Below are 16,287 nucleotides of genomic sequence, written 5' to 3'. Positions count from 1 at the left end.
AGATAGATACTAAAGTTAAGAGGGAAAGTTTCCTTATTATCATATATTGTTTTTCTAAAGCGTTTTATGAACTTTTATTCTTGTTTTTATGTTTCCTTTAATGCACTATATGTGCATTACATTAAATAAGGACTTTTACATTAACACATGGGGAATCACTGAAGTGTTCCGTTATACCTGCAAAAATAATAACCAAAAGAACCAATCACACGCAACCAGTGAGACGACCTGCCATCTTCAATCTCAAACAGTGCCAATCACCCGAAATCCAGCCAATTAACGCCTCTCTCTGTGATCACGTGTCCGATGGGTAGCTGAGCGCCGATTGGCCACCGTAGCTCTGCCTCCTGAGTTCATTTATGTTCTGGGAGTGAGTGATTGACTTTATCAGTCCAAGGACATCATCAACCTGGTAAGGGGGGGAAGTTTGATCCTCTTTCTCACGGATCGCAGTCAACGGGAGTTTTTTTTTTCCCTCCCAACTCTTTTACATAGGATTTTCCCACATTTTTTTGTTTTATTTTCTTTTTTTGGTTTCTAGGATCTTCTTTTGTAAAATCTCAGCGCAGTGGTCTGTAGCCCACCGCGCCCCGCTCAAACTGGATTTTAATTTGATTTTCTGTTTCCCACCCGACTCCTGAGTTTGATTCGAGCTTCATGACTATGCTTCTAGACAGCGGTCCGCAGTTCGCATCGTTAGGAGTGGGGGGCTTCGGGACGCCACGGCACCACGACATCGGGAACAGGGACCCCGGTCTGGGACTGAATCCCTTCTCTGATTCCTCCCACTCCGCTGCTTTCAAAATAAGCCCCGTAGCGCACGACATCGCTTCCAGCCAGACCTCAGCTTTTACTCCGCAAGCTACTGGATACGCGGCTGCTTTGGGACACTCGCACGGAGGGCAGGTGGGTTCGTATGGCGGAGGAGCGTTCAACTCAACGCGGGACTTTCTCTTCCGAAATCGGGGCGTCGGGGAGTCCCCAGCGCCGAGCGCTCAGCATGGGATCTTTGCAGCCTCAACAGGGAGCCTGCACGGGCCGCCCGGGATCCCCGACAATCCCGGGCATTTGTTGTTCCCTGGACTTCACGACCAGGGAGTGAGCCACTCTTCGCCCACCGGACACGTTGTGAACAGCCAGATGCACCTCGGCTTACGCGGGGACATTTTCGGAAGACCAGACCCGTACCGGCCGGTGGCGAGTCCCCGGACGGACCCGTATGGGGCTCAGCTGCACAACTACAACCACCCGATCAACATGAACATGGGCATGAACGTGCCAACGCACCACGGTCCGGGGGCCTTCTTCAGATACATGCGGCAGCCGATCAAGCAAGAGCTCTCCTGCAAATGGATAGACGAAAACCAGATGAACAGACCCAAAAAGACGTGCGACAGGACGTTCAGCACCATGCACGAGATGGTCACGCATGTGTCCATGGAGCACGTCGGGGGGCCAGAGCAGAGCAACCACGTCTGCTTCTGGGAGGACTGCCCGAGGGAGGGCAAATCTTTTAAGGCCAAGTACAAACTAGTCAACCACATCCGAGTGCACACAGGCGAGAAGCCGTTCCCTTGCCCGTTCCCTGGATGTGGGAAAATATTCGCCCGCTCGGAAAATCTTAAAATCCACAAAAGAACGCACACAGGTAAATTAGAGATTTGGGTTTGTTGTGTGTGTGTATGTCTGTGTTTTTTATTTTTTATTTTATGCATAGTATACAAAAGAGTCTCTGGGTATTACTGGGCTTATAAAAATATCTATTTACAGCAGTTATTATAAAGCAGCATGCCATGTTTTGTTTACATTAACATTCCAGATTCAGCAAAGTTTGCATCACTCATACACCCAGTAGCACCCAAACAGTTATTTGAGTTGTTAATAAATAAATAAACTGATAGCAAGCACAAAAACACACTATTTGCAACTTTGTTGTCCTGCTTATACTCTCCTCAGTGCGCATGCATGATGTGGAGATGAGATGCTTGGTGTGATTCATTAAGATTCTGTGGCACCAAAGCATCACACAACTAATCAATTTCTAACTGTGTTTATAATTGTTGCTTAGCCGTTGCATGCTGCCCTGTTGATTCATTGTTGACTACAGTTGAGCTGAATGAAGGAGGGGGGTGGGGGGAGCAGGCCTCTTGAATAAATAAAGCCTGACACAGAAGCAGAGTGTAGTAGTGCAGCTCGTATCGTTTCTAGGCGAATAAATGTAGGTTGCCCTGTTATATAATAGTCTGCAGACCGTTAGAGGGTGTCTGTTTTGTTTTTATCATCATGAGGGTGTTATAGTAGAATGGGGCGATTTTTCTGCTGTTGTTGTTTTGTGCGTTGCATGCGTGGTTGACGGTGTGCTGTGCGTTTGTTTAATCCCGCAGGTGAGAAGCCGTTTAAGTGTGAATTTGACGGCTGCGACAGACGTTTCGCCAACAGCAGCGACAGGAAAAAGCACATGCATGTGCACACGTCAGACAAGCCATACATCTGCAAAGTGTGCGACAAGTCCTACACACACCCCAGTTCTCTCAGGAAACACATGAAGGTAATTAACGTCTTCATTACTCCTTAAACACATTAACACACACATACGCTCTCTCTCTCTCACACACACACACCGCCTCCATCACTACCACCCCCATTCCCTACTACACAACTTGAGGCACAATTCAGATTGTATAGCTGCGAAAATAGTGTAAACAGACATAATGCCAAGGAGTATCAGTCTGTGTGTGTATTTATGACTTATCTTGTCGAGTATTTGCTTCATGTTTTAATTAATATATTTCATTCTGCATTATATTTACAATAATTGCACGCTATGCATGCAATCCGCCATTTTTTTTTTTCTTTTCCTTGTTTTTTTTTTTTTTTTGTATTTGTGTTATGCTGCAGGTACATGAGTCTCAAGGTTCTGAATCCTCCCCTGCAGCGAGCTCCGGATACGAGTCGTCCACACCGCCGGTGCTGGTCTCAGCCAGCACCGAGGATCCGACAAAAACACCGCCGTCAGCCGTGCAAAACACGCCCGGCCACAGCGAAGGACTGCCGCCCAACTTTAACGAGTGGTATGTTTAAAAGCGTAAGGAAGTTGGAGCCTCTCCCTGCAGTTTGGACCACGAGGATGAACGAGGAGTGACTCAAAATAAAAACTGTTTTCTCTCTCATACACGCCCTTGCACACACACACACACTCATACAAATATAAACAAATGGGACTTGAACAACAACATTGAGATGAGAGCAAAAGCCAGCACCAAGCAGGCCAGACGTCTGTTCTCAGGATCAAAAAAAAAAAAAAAAGACTTTACTTCTCAGTTTTAAAACAATTCATCCACGACAAAATAATCTTTCTGATTATATTTTATTTTTTTTTTTGTTTTTTTTTATTTTTCTTTTCAATCTTTTAGTTTACAGATTTCAGAAAGCTTGTTTTATTTTTTTCATTTTATGTATTTTCTCAAATTTTTATTTAAGTAAAAAAAAAAAGTAATTGAAAAAAAAAAAAGATTATTTCACGTTGTTTTATATGACGGTGACGTCGCCTCCTTCGATTGATTGTTGAAAACTTCAAAAACAGTCTTAAGAAACGTGCCAAAGTCTTTTGTCATGAACTTGAACGCAGATTTAAGAAGAAAAAAAATGAAAATCCTAAATAAATACTATACTCGTGAATGTATTTTTTTCCTTGTTTGATGGGGTCGCATCTGTTGTCAACGTTCGTTTTTCAGGTGGAGACATGTGGTATTAGGTTTACGATTGTTACCGTTGAATATAACGTTGCCTTTTGTTTATACAGTTGTAAATACATATCCATGATGCCATATTTATCGATTTGTAATTTAATTATGGGTATAAGTTCTGAAACTTAAATGATATTTATGGAAATGTTTTTTCTAACAAGATCTGTACAGTTTTTGGTCATAACCAGCTTAACATTGAACAAATGATAAACTCTTCTCTAAGCTCCAACATCGCGATTGTATCCTTCTGTTTTCATTTTTTTTAACCAATAGGCCTACATGTGTCTTATTTGGACCGAATAGAAAAAAAAATCATCTATATGAATATTATGGATTTGTCTATATATATTGCAGATATTTCAGCCACTTTTATTTTCCTTATGAGACCATTGACATGTATATAAAAAAAAACATTGTCTAGAACTGAGTTTGAATGAGCTGAAAAGGCTTCAAAGCGGTTCTGTTTATATTTTTCGGTTCAGTTTAAACTTTTTTGTGGATTTTACTTTTATAGGATCAGAAATAGATGTCAAATATTAGAGGAGTAAACAAGATAAAAAAAGAATGAACACATCAGCTTATTGCACTCCTATATATACAGGTCTTAGACGAGTTGTGCGCAGTACATGATTATCCAAATCGAATATTTTTCAGTATTCATTTCAATTTCAAGGGTTCAAAAACCCGAAAATATACGCCTGTGTGGCAACCTTTATAGTTCCAGCAAATGTCTTTGTGCAAAGTAGCCTCTGTTTTAATGTCCGGCAACAATGGAACTGTCTTGATACAGTATCAAAAATAAAAAAAAGTTATGTTTTTTTTTTGTCTGTCAGCTTGCATTGTTTTAAATGTAACTCTCTGTGAAGCTAAATCGTGTTATTTGTTGTGGTGTTGCATATAGAGCCGTTTTGATTACACATTTCTGCTTGTTTTCCGTGTGAATAACTTGTCAAGATGACTTTTTTTTTTTTTTTTTTTTTTTTACCAAAAAAAAAAAAAAAACAGTGGAAGGGAATTTGGAGAGAGAACACGTTCAGTGGCGGGGGAAAAAAGAGTTACAGCATTGCATTGTAACCTATTCTCAAGAATTAAATATTATGCATACACAAAGTATATTGTACTCTTATGAGAACAATTTTCAGACCACCAGCACTACTTAAAAAAAATAAAATGTAAAAAAGTGAAAACGGTACCTCTTGACAATGATATATGAAATAACTTTATTTAAATAATTTAAGGAGTATATGTTTTATATGCTATTTTCTATACCTTAATTTAAAAAAAGAAGTACATTTTCTTATTCCCGCCACCTTTCTGCCCCGTTTCCAGAGGTCAGAGAATAATATCTGATGTATAAAAACACAGCTAGAATGTGATGTTGTAACACTTTCTGGGAGGGGGGGGAAAAATGGGTCACACTCCGAGTTATTCCTGAAGAGCAAAACTGTTTCACTGATGAACTGTGTCACTGTGCCACATCGAGGCAAACCATGTTACAACAAGCAGGCCTATATGCGCTTAGAGCCTATCTAGAGTCAGACCTTTCCTTGTACTTTTTAGGCTACTGTATTTTTGGTTGGTTTGTTCTGCCAACTATTTATGAAGAAATGTGAACGGAAATTCTGATTGAAATTAAAAACAAACACTATGAAAAAGCGTCTCTCGGGCTGCCACCTTGATTATTATTACCTATGATCATTTATTATCATCAATATTATTATTAGCGTCATGTTGTTTGTGCATGCTGCATGCCATAGCCTTCAGCAGACACTGTTTGCCATGGTTTTTGCATCAGACTTGTGGGAGTCACTTGAACTTGACACTGATTAGGCGCCATCTTAGTATCTTGATTGTGTGTGAGAGAGACGGAGCGCGTGCGCGCGCGCGCGGCTTGTGTGTGGGAATAATTGGAAAGCAAGCTGGAGACGCATCTCTTTGGAGATTTGCAGTGACTTGTGCAAAATGTATTAGAAGATAAGTTTCTTTAGTGTTTTTTTTCTTTTTCTTTTCCTGACTGGCAGATCTTTATGGATAAAAACAGTAATAAAGGCAGCCTCTAGGAAGTTTTACTTTTTTTTTATTTTTTATTTAAGTTTAAGTCACTTATAATCTAGAGATGGCATACCAAAAGCAAAAGTAGGATTTTAGGATGTATTATTTAGGTATATATGATTTGAAAATACTGCAACTCCTAATTTTGTTTATTGAAATATGTCACATTGGTATAATTTGGGGATGGAACCAGTAGTAAGCGGCAGATATTACAAACTGATGCTTTATGAAAAAAAAATCGCAAAAGTATTAATAGAATATCATAATCAATAAATGCTCATATCCATTAATGCAAGTCTTTTCCCTTTCTTAAAAGTAGGCATAGAATTTGGATGCATGTACGACAGTATGTTAAGTGAGAGTCTAGTGAATTTAAAGAGGTGAGCATTATCCAAACTATAATGGATACATTGAGAAAAAAATGCATAAAAATACTAACTAAAAATCTGTGCCTGTGTTTTTCTCTAATAATGATATTTTATAAGTAAGGAAGAATTCAGACATGCACCGTCAGAGTTTTAAAAGGGTTAACCAGATAAGGTAACAAGTTTGTGAGACTTATGAGCCTGAGCTTTAAATGAAAAAAAGGACTAATGGTTCATAACTTAAAAGAACTGTTTACATGCTAATATGCTGCTGCCGCCTATATATTTTGCATATATATATATATATATATATATATATATATATATATATATATATATAAGCATCGCCCCTATGAGCCCCCCTTGGAGGCGCCCCTGATAATAACGCTGTGTAATGATTTTGAAATGCAGAAGAAGGAAAGTGGAGGACATGGTGTAAGTATGGAGTTGAATGGGGATAGGCAATAACACCACAACATAACAAACAAGCATCAGTGGGTAAAGTAGCCCTAATAACCTCAATTCAAAGTGATTTTTAAAAAATTAAAAAAATAGTTTTTGCATATCTAACAATGTGGCACATCAAAGGTGTCAATCTGCTCCTCTACTATCTGATAAGACCCAAGAAAACGACAACTGCATTCGGTTTAGATCCCGCTTTACTTTAAAAAGCTCTAACCGTGACCAGATTCACATGATCTTAGTCGCTCTGACGCAAACTCTGTTTTTAATTCTCTGCTACCCACCCCACCACCACCGCTACCCAGCCCCCCTTCCCGCCTTGACTCCTTCCCTCCCTCCTTTCTCAGCTTGTCTAGTCGCACATTTCAAGTTCCTCCTCTCAGAAAACGTGACGTGAAATAACAGAGACCGGGTTCTCTCCCTGAGAGGAGGCACATGGAAGCCGCACCTTCTTACTCATGCAGCTCTGGTGACATGTTTAACCGACAATAAGGGGTTCGGTAAAAAGGAATATGGATTTTTTTTAAACTATCTGATGATTAAAACTTAAGATTTTTAATTTCTCATATAGTGGTTTTTGTATTTTAAAACTACTAAATATGGATTTAGGTCAAAGGGTGTAGCCTTGTTACACCAGTAGAGTAGGGTACAGTCAAGTATATAGAATATCTTTTTACATATATATATATATATAAATACATGAAAGGCTCCTTTTAGAGAGAATTTCATGCATTAGAAAACTTTGTTAAATATAGATAATATCCAACTGCAGCAGCACGAATACGTTAATTAATTAAATTGGACTAGTTGGCTGCTGTGCCTGAACTGGTAGCGCGCAGTTGCATGTAATCTGCCTCACTCCCTCTCTTCTGTTTGTGGCAGAGAAGCTGCAGGGAGCGCAGTGAAGGAGGGAGGGCTTTGTTTTCTTCACTAAGAAAAAAAAAATAGAGCCATGGTGCGGTCCCGCACGCGCCTTCCGCTCAAGTTTAATATGGGATTGATTGGACAGCCCGATCCCTTTACCTTCCCCGTGTCTCCTCAGCCGCAGAGTATTTGCTGGCTAAGCGGGGAGAGCGCGCTCTAAGAGGATAAAGTCACACAAGCAAGTCTCCAGCCCTTTGTCACGCAATAGAGGCTGGGATCCCAATAATAAACTTACCTGCTAATTTGGTACGTGTTGATGAAATACTAACTATTAGTATGCAGTGCAGTTTAACAAAGACCACAACTCTGGATCTAAGTTCATTCAGCGCGCAAAATAGTCACAGCTTCTTATAAGTCTGCTAGATATGAGGCGTTTGGATCTAAATAGGACTTTAGTTGTTCAGTGTGTTGGTCAGAGTTTGAATTTGCTCTATATGGCTCTTTATATTAATTTAACTCTCTTGTTTTTGTTATTAATATTATTTCAGTAGTTTTTTATTTGTTACAGGGGACAGCGCACGTTTACACGTTGGCCGCACTGTTGTCAGATCCTCTGCAAGGTGTTTAGGTTTCTCCCCATCACTGCGCAAACAGCCTTTAACTAAACTGAAGCAGTCGTCTAAATCTATATATGTTAGACTTTCATAAAGAGTAACTATAAGTAAAGTTTCATCTATATCTTCCTATCAGAAACCTGTGTATATTTGGCGCTAAACTGGAGAGTCGGATTAAAATCAATTTGCTACATTATGGTGCAAAAAAATATAGACATAGACATATAGACAAATAATTACATTAACTGGGTTAAATGATTCAACATGGGGCTTCAATTGACTAAGTAAAGGCTGCAAAGTCTACTACCCACGTTGATTGTGGTGTATTTTAATTAGAGCTAATTTGTATATGCAATTGGATTTAAAATGACTATAACTGACTTGATTTTTATCTGTACTTGGACCAGATCTGACCAACCTCTTTGGATGTTATCCGAAACAGACCTGTGCATTTTTAACACAGCAAAATGTTAACATTTATCTCAGTTTTCATGTAACATATTTTGCATAAAAAGTTATATATTTGTTAATTATCAATGTGTATTTTGCCTGCAGCAGGGTGCTGAAAATGCATTCTATCCACAGCGTGCCTTTCAATGTTAATTCGTTTCTGTGATGCAAAGTGAAATGCTTTGTTCCATTGTTCTTTGATTGCTTCACATAACGAGGAATAAACATTAGGGCCTAGACCACAAATCATGATACCACCGCCGATGACAACCATGAGTTAGTTATTCATATAGAGCTCAGGCAAAGCGGCCAGTAAGATAGGAATGTTGTTTTATTTGCTGCTTCAAATAACTAATAAAAAGCGTATTTAATTGCTTCATTGTTATCCTCCAACAAAATACACCAAGCGCCCTCTTCTCCCATATAACGCACTGGAAGACAATCTATTAGTCCGATGTCCGACTGGAGACATCGGTAATTCCCCCCAACATCTGGGGTGGTGTCAGAAACTTGATGAATTCCTTATCAGAGTGCGCGCATGCAGGAATCAACGCTAATAGGTCCCTGGAGTGCGCGCTCTGGCAAACGCTCATTCAGCAAAGCAGATGTTCGGCAATTGTGCCTTCTGATAGATTTATTCTGGGCACTTTTTAGCGGGTGATGAAGGCGTGAATGAGCATTTGTGACCACACACCCTGCCCATACATGTAGGCTATGTTCTCTGCGCTGCGCATCAGCTGAAGGCACAATGATACTGAGGTTAAACATCATTTAAGCAATTTAAACGTTAGTCTAAATTAAAAACCCACCTCACGGAATATTTGGCAATTATGCTTTCTGCAAGGTCATCTTTTTGAAGCCACGTTTGTTTCCGTGAAAAGGGGTGATTCAGCACTTCTGGTAAACTTTTCACCTGAGAGCGCATCAGATCAGGGGCCAGCCCTCGCAGGACCGCTAGTGTCTCCCTGAGGGGAGGGGGGGCGCTCACATATTCATTACTCTTTCAAAGTAAAAGACACAATGCTCGTTAAAGCCCCGCTCTCTTAAGACAATGAATCAGAATTGGAGAGTGGCTTTCCATTATTCAAAAAGATCATTTGTCGCTTCCCGTGGCGATGTGTTCGCGCGTGCGCAAAGCTGATACAGACAGACAGACAGACAGACAGACAGACAGACAGANAGATAGATAGATAGATAGATAGATAGATAGATAGATAGATAGATAGATAGATAGATAGATAGATAGATAGATAGATAGATAGATAGATAATCTATAAATAATTGCCTATACTGTCTTGACAGTTCCACCTTGTGTCCTAGAAATGCCAATCAAGGTGGAAGAAAAAAGGCCAGCTCTAGTTGCATAATGTCTCTGCGATTTTCAATCCGTTATATGCATGAGGCAGGGATAGCACCATCAATAACAACTGCTTGATCCTGTCAAAGCTGCAGCACGTGAGCGTCCCTCCTGGCGACACGTATAGATAGATACAATGAGAGACAGCAGCTCTTTGAATTCTGCTTCTCTTCTTTCTCTTTTGTGCAACTTGTGGGACTTGACCTGTTTTTTTTTTTTTGGGTGGGGGGGGGGGGGGGGGGGGGGGGGGGGGGGTATTATTCTTGGTATGGAGTGGGATCAACTACATTTCTGGAATATGTATTAGTTTGAGTATTTTGATGCTTTTATAACAAATTCCTCTGAACTTTCACTTTCAAAATATTGTAAAATAGTCCTTACTTCTTCAAACAGAAACTGTGCCTTATTGTTAATTATCAAAATCAATTTAAGGTTCACATTGGCATTGTTTATTATTTAAAGAAAAATATATTCTCTCCGTACAATATCGCAATTAAATGTTTTTATTCTTTACTAATTACTTCTTTAAACAAAACTGGACCAGAAGATTTGGAGAAAAACCTTATTATAGTTCAAGTAAAATTGTTCCTCTTAGAGGCACACATTACATATGCTTTATAAACATTTCCCCATATGATTTATTCTGATGTTCAGGGTCAATACAGAAATGTACATAACTATATTTAGCAACTAAAGTACTTTAATGGTTCTTAATTTATTAACAAACATCCCAACTACCAGCAGAAATCTCTGCTATTAGGATGAAGAAGAGCAGAGAGAGAAAATCTTATGCAACAGTACAATCTGGATTTTCATATGCAATGCTGTGACCCCTGTTGTTTATCTCTTGACCCCGTGTAGAGGTTACCTTGCTGTAATTGAATGTGTTTGGGTGAGTGGCCCTGACAGGAAGAGACCAGGTGTTTGAGTAGGAGGCAGCAGCTCTTTGCAAAACACCAGAGTGATATTCAACAGCTGTGCTACGCAGGTTTCAACAGCCATAATAAAAAGTGTTAGACATAGCACCAGTTATTTTCTTCCCACTTTTCCAGTAATCTAGATTCCACTCTCCCACCATGCCTTTTGGCCAAACAGAACACAACTGGCCTATATTTTCACAGCATTAGCTGCACCGTTATATAGTGGGTTTTTTGGGGAGGGGGAAGGTAATATTATGGTGCTAAGTTCAGCTATGCCAACACAGCTGAGTCGAAATCATTTTCTCCCCTACAGTCATAAAAAAAATCCACCATGATGGCAAAGATTAATGTGAGATTTAACAGTTTAAACATTCTCAGATTTTTTTTCCCCTCCATCCTATTCAAAAGTCCCCGTCCTGGGACAATGACAGGCGTGGGGTTTAGAGTGGAAGGAGGCGGTGCAGGAGGCGAAAAGGGAACCCAGGTAGGAGGGCCCAGTGAAAGAGGGGGAAGGGAAAGCCAGGTGCTGGTGGAAATTGGCAGCCGATTGCCAAAGCGACCTCATGCCAAGATAATGCATGGGGCCATAGGTGTCCCCCGAGCCAATCCCAACCCTCATGCTGATAGCTTTTCAATGCCTGTGGGACAATCTCTACAATAATTGCTTTTTCCTGTTTCAATTCTGCTCTGAAGGCCAGTCACAAAGGAGTAGAGACTTTGTTTCACACAAGCATTCCCAAAAGTCTTTCAGTTGGTTTGGAGCTCTGTTTTTAGTCCCTACAAAGTTCTGAAGTGCTGAAATTGTATCTTAGACTGTTATGTAAAAAACAAAAAAAAAAACATGCAGCAGTGGTTTATTTATAATAACTGAAAGATATAACACCACAAAATCAGAATCAAAAAATCAAAGCGTAGTTACATGATGGTGTGGTTGAGAATGCTCTCTGCAAGATCTTGTCCACCAGGTGAGACTTTGGAGGCTGCAAATAATTGTTTGCTTGTTCCAAGAAAAAATGGCCACTTGATCTTATGCATTATCATAGACACAAAGCTGCATCTTGAACTACAGCTATGAAGGCTAGTAGACTTTAGTAGACCTTGTGAAATTGTAGTCCCATAAATACACTTATTGCAAGGCATCCAATTTCAAAGACATCAAAAAAGCACTACCAAAGTTTTCAAGTTCAAAGATCTTGGTTTTTGATAAACTCTTTTTAATTAACACACTTTTATATGCATAAATCTATAAACAAGTTTCGAATCCATTAACTTAACATATTAATAATGATATTATAATTATCATAGTTTCTTTTATTCTATTAGATTCACACTGAAAAACATTATACAACCGCTTTTGCATTTTCTTAATCATATTTAGTTACTTTTACATAATTAGTTTATGTCCTATAATGCTAACATGAAACAATTGTGTTAAAGTAACAAAATATGATTAAGTAAATGCCAAAAACAGTTGCATTTTTTTAGTGTATTACGTTGCAAAATAAAACTGTGTACATAGTTACTTAGACGTTTAATGGTAAAAAAAATCTTTTTTTCCCACTTTTTTTTCTAACTTCTCAACCATTTAATTTAATTTCACAATTTATTTTGGTACTTTTAGTTATGAACGACACGGTTCTCTTGTGCTTGAAGCGGTTCTATATGGTGCGAGAGGGAAAAAAAAATCTGAATACGATAAGGTTTCTACCAGCGCAAGTTATAGGAAAAAAAATCAACCAAAATAAATAAATAAATAAAAAACGTCTTCATAGCAAATTAATCCACGAATTTCCATAAAACTAAAATTCAAAGCGTGCTGTCTGCAATGAGGAAATGTTTTTTATGCGGTATAAAATCTACGTTTATTAGGGTCTTTTTCTGCGTGTTTTTCCGGTGTTACTTCGTTATTACTTTTTTTATGGGCAACAAAATAAAGAAAAAGTGACTTAGGTTAAATTTGTCACTGAATAGAACAAACGATCCGCGCTTTACCCTCCGCAGATGAGCTCAGTTTCTGCCTGTCATATATCACGATGCAGCCAGTTGCTTTCATTGACCATAAATAATGCATAAACTATATCTGCTATATTTAATAAGCCGACGTGGCTGCATTAGGAGAGAAGCAGGTGATCGCTCCAAAAAAAAAAAAAAAAAAGGTGATAATATCAGATGTGATATTGGGAGTAGATCCAAACTTGCACGAAAGCAGATTAAAAGCTGGTGTTTGAAGCAAAAGGCTGAATATGAATGCGTCAAAGAAGTTAAATTGGTCCCTATCAGCTGCGTTTAAGAAGTTTAACTCTATAGATTTAATACAGTTCATCTGATCTGGAAACGCTCATGTTTCTGTTTCTAGCTGCTTTTTTTTTCTACCTTTCTGTTGAAATTGGCAACAGTGTGCCCAACTAGGCCCCGGCTTAATTTGCGGAGTCTTGGGAATGATTTTTTCTGTATTACCTAAACAAGGTGAAATCTGGGGCATGCAGACTCTCTGCTGCTTGTCGGAATCAGTGAAGTGTGAAATTGCAACACCAGACTGCTGGGATAATAGCTCAGAAGGGGGCTAATGTCCCTGCTACATTCACAGAACATTTTTATAATGACTGAATTAAAGAAAAAAATATAGATTTATGTTATAGCCGTTTTTCCCACTTTATACCTGACTTTATCTGGGGTTTGGCTGTTTGCAGGCACTTTTCTTCCTACTGGACCCTAAAATGTAAAAATGAGATCAAATAAAACATTTGCAGGGCAGTTTGGTCTTTTCTGGCTCTCATTCTGGGCCCTTTTTAACCCTTGCCTCTGAGCCTGCCTTCCTCCAAGAGGCCCAGTTGGCCAGATATTTCTGAGCTGGTGTTTCCTTCTCTTGCTCATGGTTAGTATGCTCAAACATGGGGTCCTAGTGGTCTAAACTTACCAGGGCATTAGTTTAGGGCTTGCATTTTTTAGGGCCCCAACATGTATTTGTTTTTGTTGTTTTTTTTACTTAAACCATTCGCACAGAGTTTTGGTTAAAGAAGCAGGTATTTTAAAAACAGGCTACGTAGCAAAGTCTTTTTTTTTTTTTTTTTTTAGCAGTGTATTCTGTGTGCACAGAAACTGGGAATAAATAGAAATCCCTGCCATCGAAAACTAAGATTAAGTATTAAAAATAGAGAGTAAAAGATAAATTTGTCAAAAAAAACGTGATCCTCTGCTGTTATGGGGGAATCTGTCAAAATGTTGAAAAAGATTTTGCCAGCATGAGTGTTGTAGCTCTGAAAAGCTACATTTCCTGTATGTTTGTCAATTCTATAGAGGAAAAATAACTTTACTCGAACATTTCAGAAACTGTCTAAAAGCATTGATTAATGCCCCATTACACTATGCAGATGATACATGAACCTCGGAAAGCCTGAGGCTGGAAATTAAGACAAAATAGGGATATTAATCATCTTTTTGTTTAATTAAGCTAACAGTTACTTGTTGGAGCTCAGATAAAATTAAATTTCCATTTCCAGAGTTAAATGATCGTTTAATATGAATGGAAGCAATTAAATAACATTGTGATGTCTTAGAATCAGCTGACCCAATAACAGACCCAGTGTGCACTTAGAAGAACACTCTGAACTCCACACTATAGATATTGATACATATGGCCTTGAAATATTTAGTCACTTTCTTCTCTAAAAAGAAGAAAGTGACTAAATATTTCAAGACCATAACTACAATATTCCATCATCCATCATTTCTTCCCACTTAGAGTCATGTAACAGGTTTACAAATATGCTGACATACATGGCAGGACAGGAAATATATATATATATATATATATATATATATATATATATATATATATACATACACATATATAAAGCCTCACCCTTTAAAAATATAAGCATAACTGTTGACCCTGTGCATGCTCCACACCTTTTTTTTGGTGAACTTTGATAATACAATATGTCATTTTATTTTTTTTTTCTAGAATTTTTAAATTCATTAAAAAGCTTTATTCTTATAGACCAGTGTCTTTATTTTATCCCTTGCTATATTTTCATTGTTATTAGAACACAGGGGGAAAAAAAGGGTCCACATCGCATTTTGTCACAGGCGTTCTTATTTTCCTGAATAAAAACAGAAGATATGAGGATTACAGAAGACATGGTTCTGTCAAGAGAGACATGTCCCTCTGGTCTGATCTGATCTGCCAGGCTTTGCTGTAACTAAATTTGTTCAGTAAGTCTGCTTCTTCCAAATCCATGCCAGTCCCCCTTACTAAAAACTCCGGATGATGCTAAACCCAACCTTTGCTATGACTGGGACCAGCTCCTATCAGCTATGTCTAAAGTATGAACAAGAAAATACATTTCTCCCATTAGCAGGGTTAAATTGTATCCATAGGTACTGAAAATTTATTGGTTTGAAGACAGTGAGTCACACATTTGCTAAAAATTAAAAAAAAAAATAAAACCCTTACAAGAGACAAATTAAACACAGCAGCTATAGTCTCAGTAATTTTGGCTTTGTAAAGAATGTTATGCTGGGGATGTAAGATAGTTCAAAAATAATCCAGGCTTGTTCTTAGACCCAGAACCTCCTCAAACAGACAGAAATAAGCATGTTTTCATGTTATCCAAAGCCCATAAAGTACACCCATCCCTCTTCATTAGTAGGATATAGTGTTTTTAGATTGTTTTGATGTGTTGGGAGAGCAGACGGACCATTGGCTAAGCATTGCAAAAAGCAGACAGACAGACAGTCCAATCGGTTTAGCCTTGTTTAAAATTATTAATCCATTTGTAATTCCAGCTGGCCTCCTGACAGCATAGAACTCTATAAAAAACTGTGCCTCCATCCTCCATTGTAAGACCTAGCAGTAGGGGAGGGGGGGGGGGATTTTTCTTTTTTTTTCTGCCCCAATCAGTTTTTAGAGGTTGGGCGATTAAAAAAAGAATCCCAGCCCCCAGCCCCTTCCTCACACAGCAGGGGATTACAGAATCATTAATTCCCCATTAATTTCTGAAAAAGAAAGAAATGTCGACTCAGTGTAGTTTCTTTGACAAAATGAAAGAAACAGGAGTGACAGAAGCGACAAGTGATTTTGTGATGAAAGATGGCATTCCAGCACAGTTTAGTTTTTTAGAAAGAAAAAAAAAAGGAATATTGCAATGTGACTTAGTATACTTTTAATGTTCTGGTTAGAAACTTAGTAAAATTTAAATATCATTATATTTAAACAGTTTTATAAAATCATGTCTTGGTAGTGGCAGATCTGAAAAATTAGTACATAGGGTCAACAAAATATCCATAAAAAGTCCTTTAGAATGGTCTATTGTGCCATTATTAATATACTGACATACTTTTAGATGTCAATAAAAAAATGCACCCAAAATAAGTGTATAAAATAAATGCAGAAAGAAAATAGAGAAGAAAGACTTAAATTAGTTTCAGGAGACCCACTGTAAAGACAACCACTCA

At 38.4% G+C, this 16,287-nt stretch overlaps 2 protein-coding genes across 2 annotated transcripts in view; one reads left to right on the top strand and one right to left on the bottom strand.

The window, feature by feature from the left end:
• LOC107089267 (zinc finger protein ZIC 4-like) overlaps positions 1-16,287 on the bottom strand; it is a 106,313-nt gene that overhangs the window by 11,858 nt on the left and 78,168 nt on the right. The window lies entirely within an intron of this gene.
• On the top strand, positions 231-4,912 carry zic3 (Zic family member 3). The gene is made up of 3 exons (XM_015381954.1): positions 231-1,648; positions 2,385-2,548; positions 2,899-4,912. Exons 1-3 carry the CDS (start codon positions 658-660, stop codon positions 3,079-3,081), a joined length of 1,338 nt encoding a protein of 445 aa, XP_015237440.1. The 5' UTR covers positions 231-657; the 3' UTR covers positions 3,082-4,912.

This window comes from Cyprinodon variegatus, unplaced genomic scaffold (assembly GCF_000732505.1).
Source record: "Cyprinodon variegatus isolate N-32 unplaced genomic scaffold, C_variegatus-1.0 Scaffold245, whole genome shotgun sequence".
In the NCBI taxonomy this organism is placed as follows: Eukaryota; Metazoa; Chordata; class Actinopteri; order Cyprinodontiformes; family Cyprinodontidae; genus Cyprinodon; species Cyprinodon variegatus.
This window is presented reverse-complemented; position numbering and strand designations above follow the sequence as displayed.

Coding starts and splice junctions, on each gene's coding strand:
- zic3 (XM_015381954.1), top strand. CDS start 658: ATGACTATGCTTCTAGACAGCGGTCCGCAGTTCGCATCGTTAGGAGTG. Junction 1,649..2,384: donor CCACAAAAGAACGCACACAG/GTAAATTAGAGA, acceptor TTAATCCCGCAG/GTGAGAAGCCGTTTAAGTGT. Junction 2,549..2,898: donor CTCTCAGGAAACACATGAAG/GTAATTAACGTC, acceptor GTTATGCTGCAG/GTACATGAGTCTCAAGGTTC.